Source organism: Panthera leo, chromosome E3 (assembly GCF_018350215.1).
Source record: "Panthera leo isolate Ple1 chromosome E3, P.leo_Ple1_pat1.1, whole genome shotgun sequence".
In the NCBI taxonomy this organism is placed as follows: domain Eukaryota; kingdom Metazoa; phylum Chordata; class Mammalia; order Carnivora; family Felidae; genus Panthera; species Panthera leo.
Genome location: NC_056694.1, coordinates 10,025,170 through 10,033,585, shown reverse-complemented (window position 1 = coordinate 10,033,585; position 8,416 = coordinate 10,025,170). Strand labels below are relative to the sequence as shown.

General features: G+C 54.4%; 1 protein-coding gene and 1 long non-coding RNA gene across 2 annotated transcripts; one reads left to right on the top strand and one right to left on the bottom strand.

Moving 5' to 3' along the window:
• Window positions 1–763: 763 nt before the first annotated feature.
• Window positions 764–3,246, top strand: ABHD11 (abhydrolase domain containing 11). Its single transcript, XM_042922743.1, has 6 exons — window positions 764–983; window positions 1,138–1,273; window positions 1,789–1,962; window positions 2,135–2,305; window positions 2,426–2,607; window positions 2,823–3,246. Exons 1-6 carry the CDS (start codon window positions 865–867, stop codon window positions 2,953–2,955), a joined length of 915 nt encoding a protein of 304 aa, XP_042778677.1. The 5' UTR covers window positions 764–864; the 3' UTR covers window positions 2,956–3,246.
• On the bottom strand, window positions 3,190–4,217 carry LOC122210201. The gene is made up of 4 exons (XR_006197966.1): window positions 4,130–4,217; window positions 3,707–3,801; window positions 3,356–3,476; window positions 3,190–3,272 (listed from the first exon to the last, which is right to left on the bottom strand). It is a non-coding gene; the product is annotated as an uncharacterized LOC122210201 (long non-coding RNA).
• Window positions 4,218–8,416: the final 4,199 nt, after the last annotated feature.

Sequence of the window (8,416 nt, the reverse complement as noted above, 5' to 3'; positions counted from 1 at the left end):
AGTACAAACACCTGGCTTCCCACCTTGATTCGCATCAAGAATGGCAGATAGATAGATAGAATGGCAGACCAGACGGCGGTTCTGGTTCTGCGTCTTGTACAAGCCATTTGCCCCAGTTTCCCCATCTCTAAAGGGTGGGCATGGAGGGTGGATGGAGATGAGCTCTCTAGAGTTTCCCCTAGCTCTTTCTAGAGCCCAGGACTTCGGGATGGGAAAGAGGTGCACCACCCGGCCTGCCTGGGCCCCCAGCTGTGGAGCACGACGCCTCCAAGCCGGCGCCTCGACGACGGGAGCCACTTTTGGCGCCTCTCCGCGCCCGCCTGCGGCACAGAAAGCATGGCACCCACCCAAGGTGGGGCGTGAGGGCAGAGGAGCAGGCCAGGTGTGGGGCGCGCGCCGGCCAAAGGCAGGGGCTCCTCGTCTTGCCAAGGACCCGTCCCGCGGCCGCCCAGGGCTCCCGCCCCAAATCCAGGACATTCCAAACGGCGGGGTTTGGACTCCCACGCCACAGGACCGTGACTCTCCGCGAGGACTCGGCGCCTGGGGCGGGAGGGCGTTGGGCGGTGCTTCTCGAGGGGCGTGACCAAGGCATACGGTGGCTCCGCCCGGGGCGTGGCGAGGGCGGCTCTCTCGCCCGCCGGCGCGGTGGCTGAGGGGATTACGTAATGACGCAAGAGGAGGAGCTGCGGGAACAGACGGTACTCTGGGATTACGTAAGGAAACGAAAAAGGGGGCGGGGAACTCCGCGGTAGTGGGCGGGATGGAAGGCGGAGCTGCAGTCGGAACTGGGCAGGGCTCTGAGCGAAGGCGGGAGGCGGAGCCAGGGGATAGGAAGAGCTGCGCGCCTGGTAGCTGTTCCCGGGCATGCTCCGCTGGGCCCGCGCCTGGAGGCTCCCCCTTAGGGGGCTCGGCCCCTCCAGTCTCAGCGCCCCCAGGGTGCCCCTCGCACCCAGCAGCAGTGGCCGAAGCGGCACCGAGAGGAGGTCAGTCAAGGGCGCCATGTGGGTGGCCGTCCACCGCTCCTCCTCGTTCAGTTCGGCTCCGCCTCCTCCGTTTACCCCCGCCCCCCAGGCCGCTCCCCTAAACCCTTTCCCGAGCCAGCTTAGACCCCTCCTCCATCCTTGCTCCTCCCTCCAGGTCGGTGCTGCTTTCCTACAGACTTCTGGACGGAGAGGAGGCCCGCCCGGCCCTCGTGTTTCTGCACGGGCTCTTCGGCTCCAAAACCAACTTCAACTCCATCGCTAAGGCCCTGGCCCAGCAGACTGGCCGGAGGGTGAGCTTCCGGGAGAGGCGGGGTCCCCGGGAGGTGGGACCTGGCTGGGCGGGGCTAAGGAGATGGCCAAGGCGGGCCCCGCTTTTCCGCCCTCACTACTGGACACCGGCGAGGAGTGGCCGGTCTCTCTAAGCAGAAATGAAGAGGTTAACCTTCTAAGGATGCAGGCCACATGGCACACCGTGGCCCTATGTGGACCCATTCATTCCGTCGTGCCTGCATCCATCCAGTCCTTCATTCGTGTTAATAGATCTTCAAGCTAGGCTCGCTGTCCAGTGCCTAAGTGCCAACACCTCCCTGGTAAGGGGACCAGCCCTGTTTGTTCACCAGGGTTGATGGGGCTTACCACCTTTTACAGCAGCCCATCCTTCTGTGCTCCAACTGTTTTCCACTTCGATATCTTTCCCCAGGCTCCCTACCCGCCCCCCCCCCCCCCTCAGCCTTCAGGAATGCCGTGCCTTCTCTATGCCCTGAATGTGGATGCCAGCTCTTCCCACCCTCACTCCGCTCCGCAGGTGCTAACAGTGGATGCTCGGAACCATGGTGACAGCCCCCACAGCCCAGACATGAGCTATGAGGCCATGAGCCAAGACGTGCAGGATCTCCTGACCCAGCTGGGCCTAGTGCCCTGTGTCCTCGTTGGCCACAGCATGGGAGGCAGGACAGCCATGCTGCTGGCACTCCAGAGGGTGAGCTGTCCCTATACAGGGCTTCTTCCCATCCAATGTAGACCATGAGCGCCCAGCAGGCGACCTGGGACTCAACTGAGCCTTGGACGGCCAAATTCAGGATCTGGCAACTATGCCTGAGACCCACTGTGTCTGCCCTAAGGCTGGTCCCAAGTTTGGTTCTTTCACCCAGCCAGAGCTGGTGGAACGCCTGATTGCTGTGGACATCAGCCCAGTGGAGACCACATCCAACTCAGACTTCCCATCCTACATGGCAGCCATGAGGGCTGTAGACGTCCCAGATGACATGTCCCGCTCCTCTGCCCGAAAACTGGCCGATCAGCAGCTCAGCACTGTTATCCAAGTAATGTACCCATGTGCCAGCTGGTGTTGTGGGCTGGGACCTGTCCAGGGAAGAGTGGCAGCCCCAGGCCTCACACGGAGGTTCCCCCGCCCCCCACACCCAACTACTGGACCCCTACAGGACCCGGCCGTGCGTCAGTTCCTGCTCACCAACCTGGTGGAGGTGGATGGGCGCTTCGTCTGGAGGGTGAACTTGGAAGCATTGGCCCAGCACGTGGACAAGATCTTGGCTTTCCCGCCACGACAAGAATCTTACCCTGGGCCAACCCTCTTCCTCCTGGGTGGAAACTCTCAATATGTGCAGTAAGCCAGACTGGGTGGCGGGAGGGGCATGCCCCACTTACCCAGGCCCCAGCCTGGGGATCCTGCCTTGGGGAGGGCTTCGGTGCGGGCAGGGGGGTGCCTGAGAGTTCACAAATAGCACTGGCATGTGTGTTCATGTAGCTCTCTCCTCCCTGCTTTGCCTCCACTTCTCTCTCCCCCCCCCCCATCTGGGCGGCCTCCTCTTCGACGGACAGTCCCAGCCACCATTCTGAGATCAGGCGGCTCTTCCCTCAAGCCCAGATGCAGACTGTGCCCAATGCTGGCCACTGGATCCATGCTGACTGCCCGCAGGACTTCATGGCTGCCATCCGAGGCTTCCTAGCCTAAGAGTTGCTGGCAAGACGAGGCAGGAAGCCCCAGGCTTCAAGGCCCTGCAGCCTGTTCCATGTTTCCGCACAAAAGGACTCAGGCACTGAGAGAGCATGAGGGTGCAAAGGGTCAGACCTCAAGTTTTAATGAATAAAGACACTGCTCCCAAGCCCCCGGGCTGAGCTCTGTCACCGCCAGCGTCCCCACTGACCCAGGAGGAATCGGACCCAGGGAGCCCTGGCAGTTCTGGGGGTCACCGGGGCTCCCTGAGGGCCCCTGGACTCTCTCTGCAGCTGACTCTCGACCTGCTGTCTCACCAGTAGCCGCATGTCCTCCTGGGGGGCAGGAGAGCAGGTTCAGGGCCGACCCTGTGCCTGTTCCCCATGCCTCCCAGGCCCGGCTGGCATTCCCACCCTACCTCCCAGGCTTCCACCTCCTGCCTCAGCCTCAGTTTCTCCTCCAGGACCTCCAGCAGCTGGGCCTCCACAGCTCGCAACTTGGCTTTGCATGTGTCCAGCTCAGCCTCCACTGCCTGCTTCCTGCAGGCGGCAGGGAGAACAGCTTGAGCTTGAACCCTACAGATCTGCTTCTGGGCCCTGAGGGTGGGCAAGTGTGGCCACAGCCCCTGCCTGTGACGAGGCGAGTATGTATGTGGCTTTCCTTCCAGGAATGCCTGACTTCTCACACCCTCTCCTCTAGCAGGACAGAGCCCTGAGGGCGAGCCACACACTGCCCCCCCCCCCTCCCACCGCAAGCATCTGCCTCTCACTTGGCAATGGCTTCATCCCGCTCCTGGAGGACTTGGTCCAGCGAAGGCTCTGTCTGGGTGTCCCCCAGTGCTACAGCGACTCACGATTCTGGGCTCTGTTGTAGAGTGACAGAGAAGGGAGCAGGGATCTGGAGCTTGTCTGGATGAGGTGTCCCACCCTGGACCCTTCTGCCCTTGCCTGGGCTCTGATGCCAGTGTCAGGAGGTGAGGGGTCTGGAAAGTTTCGTTCCCGCCCCCCAGTACCCATCTCATGGACCTCTGAAAGTCGAGCAGGGGGACCGTGCCACGCTGAGGGGGTGGCAGGTGTGGCCTCTGTCTGGCACAGGGCTAAACAGGGGACAGGGTGTTTGGACCCTCAAGGAAGAAAGAAGTTCTCACCCATTGCATAGGAAAGAGACAAGGTGGGTTCAGAAGGACACTTACCCCTCTAGGGCCCCAGACAGAGAGGGTGGCCTGGTAACTGGGACTGTTGTCAGTGGGGTGGGGCACGCGGACAACATGGCCCTTTGCCCTCCCTTCCGGGCTAGGCACTCCCAGTCAGGCCCCGCCCCCTGCTGGCAGGCCCTGGCCTCCCCTCCTGGATCCTGGAACCCTCCCACCAGGCCCAGACCTTCCTCGGCCCCTTCCCGCAGTCACACATGTCCCTCACCCCAAGGGGGCGCTCAAACCACGTCTGAGGGACAGGCAGCCAGGACGGCTTCAATGCTGACAGGCACAGGTACCCCAGGCCCCCATCCTGAAAGGTTGGCATCTTGATCCTTTGAATGGCATCTATAACCACCTATAACCCATCTTAGCTCCGCAGAAAACAGGAGGAAAAATGTTTAACCATTCCTGGCAGGGTCCTAACATCTTTGGATGTCCATACTTCCTGGCAATAATATTGCTCGCTGTTCCTCCGGTATATTCCCAACATTCTAATCCCAGAGTGCGGTGGGGTCCGCTGTGCTGGAGTTATCCAGGCAGCCCCCGCCTCCCTCGGTGCCCTCATCGAGCACACAAGTGACCTCAAACGTGAGAGAGAGTGTTCCCCATTGAGAAGCCTCTTCAGCAAAGTCATGTCTAGGGGATTAGATCAACTCTGTCCTGCATAATAAATATTTCCTCCAGGGGGCACCTGGGTGGCTCAGCCGGTTAAGCGTCAGCCTTTTGATTTCGGCTCAGGTCAGGATCTCAGTTCATGGGTTCAAGCCCCACATCACTTCCTCTCCCTCCCGCTCAAGCACGCACGTGCTCTCTCTCTCAAAATAAACAAACTTTAATTAATTTTAAAAAATTAAATGTATTTCCTCCAGGAACCCCCCTGCAGACATGATTCCTGGTTGTTCATGAGTGCGACTGAGTCAGGTGCACCTCCAACAGCCAGACCAACAATTTCTTTGGTTGAGTCCCAGGTGGAGAAGTGGGGTTCAGATGTGCTCCCAAATACACCCTTTTTGTTGAGGAGATTGGTTCAGTGTGTTTTGAGAGGTTGGTCTGTGTGCCATGATCCAGACAGGACCCAGAGACCTGGTCTCAGGAACCTCCAAGGCCAGCAGAGATGAAGCATAGATATAATCAGAAAAGAGTGTCAGGGGGTCCAGGAACAGTGGGAGCACAAAGGAGGTCACAGGAAGTTCTGCAGAAGCTTCTTCAAAATGAATCCTGCAGGCCGGCAGGAGTCAACCAGAAGAAAGGCATTTCTTTTAACTTTTTATTTGGAAACAATTTCAAAACTGCCCTTCAGTGTCCAAAAAAAAAAAAAAAAAAAAAAATCCTTTTAGGGTAAAAAAAAAAAAAAAATCTAATAGGGTATCAAACATTGTACCTAGTCGTCACATCTCTCTGGTCACCCTCGGTCTAAAACGATTTGCAGCCTTTCTTTGAATGTCATGGCCTTGACATTTTGAAGATTTCAGAGAAGTTATTTTATAGACTGTCCCTCAATACGGGTTTGTCCGTGCCTTCCTTATGATTAGACCACTGTTATCATTATGGGGCAGAGATATCACAGAAAGGATGCTGTGTTTTCATGAATCCAATATCATTTGGAACCATGATTGGTGGGATCAATGATGATCACTTGACCATGATTAATAAGCACTGGGGCAGGGAGGTAGTTTGAGATTATGACACATCCTTTCCTTTACCCCACTTTCAGCCATTGGGTTCGGCACCCACCGATGTTTCTTGCCCGAATTAATTATTACTACAATGATCTGCAAATGGTGATTTTCTTTTCTTCCTTTTTTTTTTTTTTTAAGATTTCTTGGGGTGCCTGGGTGGCTTAGTGGGTTAAGCGTCCCACTTTGGCTCAGGTCATGATCTCACGGTTCAGGAGTTCCAGCCCCACGTTGGGCTCTGTGCCGACAGCTCAGAGCCTGGAGCCTGCTTCAGATTCTGTGTCTCCCTCTCTCTCTCCGCCCCTTCCCTGCTTGTGCTCTGTCTCTCTCTCAAAAATAAACATTAAAAAAAAATCAAGAATAACTTTAGTCCACAACGATCATTTTCCCACTCTTGTGGTTTGTGAACATTGATTCAAACTCTTCGCTTGCCTCTCTGCTTCTCTCTGTCACATCACGTGTCCATCCTGAGCATCTCCTCTGAGTTCCCTAACACGGTTTTCTCGAACCTATCATCCTCACTTGTGCTTGGAAATACAGAGCTTTTTGAATGCACGAATGACACTTGCTGCAAACATTATTCCAAATTGTGAGGGTGGTTTTTTCATCCGAGTGATAGGTTAGTATTTGAGATCTCCTTATGGTAGCACAGGATAATAGAAAACAGCAATTTGCAGGGGGCCTGGGTGGCTCAGTGGGTTAAGTGTCTCACTCTCAATTTCGGCTCAGGCCATCATCTCACAGTTCGTGCAGCGAAGCCCCGTGTCAGGCTCTGTGCTGTCAGTGTGGATGGAGCCTGTTCGGGATTATGTCTCTCCCTCTCTCTCTGCCCCTCCCCTGCTCGCGTGTACACGCCGTCTCTCTCAAAAATAAATAAACATTAAAAAAATAAGTGAATAAAAAAATTAAAATAGCAGTTTCCGGGGCCTTCTTGTTCTCTTGCCCTGCTTTTCTTTTTCTCCACAGCGCTCCTTACCATGCGGTGTACCCATTCACCTGCTTATTGTCCGTCTGCCTTCACTAGAATGTGAGCTCCGTGAGGTCAGGGAGTTTTGTCTGTCTTCCTATTTTATGTCCACCCCCTGGAAACATGCCTAGAACATAGTAGGTGCTCAGTAAGTATTTGTGGAATGAATGAATAAAGGAGTAACTATAAAGCTCTTAGACGCTTTTGGTAGCCCAGGGGCAGCCAGGAGCCATGCACGAGAGTGGCATTGGAGTTGAGGGTTGGGGAGGTAGCCCCACAGGAGCCAAGCCCACAGGAGAAGAGCATCCAAGTCCAGGGAAGCCCAGTTGTTTAAGGGGATTAGCTGCACACAGGGACACTGGCCAGATTTTGAAGTGTATTGAAGACAATTGGAGAAAGGAGGTAAAATATGGAAGCTAGGATGAGCCTATGCCTGTGGCCTGGAATTTAGGTCTAAGGGTAAACTTTTTCTTTTTAAAGTTTATTTATTTTGAGACAGACAGAGACAGCATGGGTGAGGGAGGGGCAGAGAGAGAGGGAGATCAGAATCTGAAGCAGCTGTCAGCACGGAGCCCGACGCCATGAACCACAAGATCATGACCTGAGCCGAAGTATGACGCTTAACCGACTGAGCCACCCAAGCGCCCCAAGAAATCTTAGAAAGAAAGAAAGAGAGAGAGAGAGAGAGAGAGAGAGAGAGAGAAAGGAAGGAAGAAAAGAAAAAGAAAAGAAAAGAAAGGAAAAGAAAAGAAAATCACCATTTGCAGATCATTGTAGTAATAACTAACTCGGGCAAGAAACATCGGTGGGTGCCGAACCCAATGGCTGAAAGTGGGGTAAAGGAAAGGATGTGTCATAATCTCAAAGTACCTCCCTGCCCCAGCCCCATTTAAGTTATTCTTAAAAATACGTGATTTAAGGGGCACCTGTGTGGCTCAGTCGGTTGAGTATCTGACTCTTGATTTCAGCTCAGGTCAGGATTCCAGGGTCATGAGATAGAGCCCCACGTCAGGCTCATACATAGCGAGCCCCTCTCCCCACTCACACATACTCTCTCTCTCTCTCTCAAATAAATAAAAATGAAAAAAAAAGCATAATCCTTAAAAAATATATGTGTGATTTGGGGGTGCTTGGGTGGCTCAGTCAGTTGAGCATCTGATTCTTGATTACAACTCAGGTCGTGATCTCACCGCTTATGGGATGGAGCCCCCACTGGGCTCTGTGATGACAGTGTGGAGGTTGCTTGGGATTCTCTCTCTCCCTCTCCCTCTGCTCCTCCTTCGCTCATGCTCTCTCTCTCTCTCAAAATAAATACGTAAACTTTAAAAAAAATTTTTTTAAATATGTGATTTTAAGATAGTTACACTTTAAATATTTTTGCTAAGTATAACCAGGAAGTCATTTATTTCATATGCATCCCCTAAATGTTTAAACTAGAATATTGGGCCAAAGTTCTTTTAAATATTCTCATTGGGAAAAGGAGGGAACAACCTTATATTCAGGCATATAATGAATCCCATCGCAAAGCCCTACCTCAAATCACACGCTGAGCAGTGGGACCCATTCCCCAGCTGCCCATCACCCAATCTCCCTCCTCCCCTGCCTGCTTCCCCAGGAGGGCTGAGCTCAGGGCTTGGGGCT

Coding starts and splice junctions, on each gene's coding strand:
- ABHD11 (XM_042922743.1), top strand. CDS start 865: ATGCTCCGCTGGGCCCGCGCCTGGAGGCTCCCCCTTAGGGGGCTCGGC. Junction 2,306..2,425: donor AGCTCAGCACTGTTATCCAA/GTAATGTACCCA, acceptor GGACCCCTACAG/GACCCGGCCGTGCGTCAGTT. Junction 2,608..2,822: donor GGAAACTCTCAATATGTGCA/GTAAGCCAGACT, acceptor TTCGACGGACAG/TCCCAGCCACCATTCTGAGA.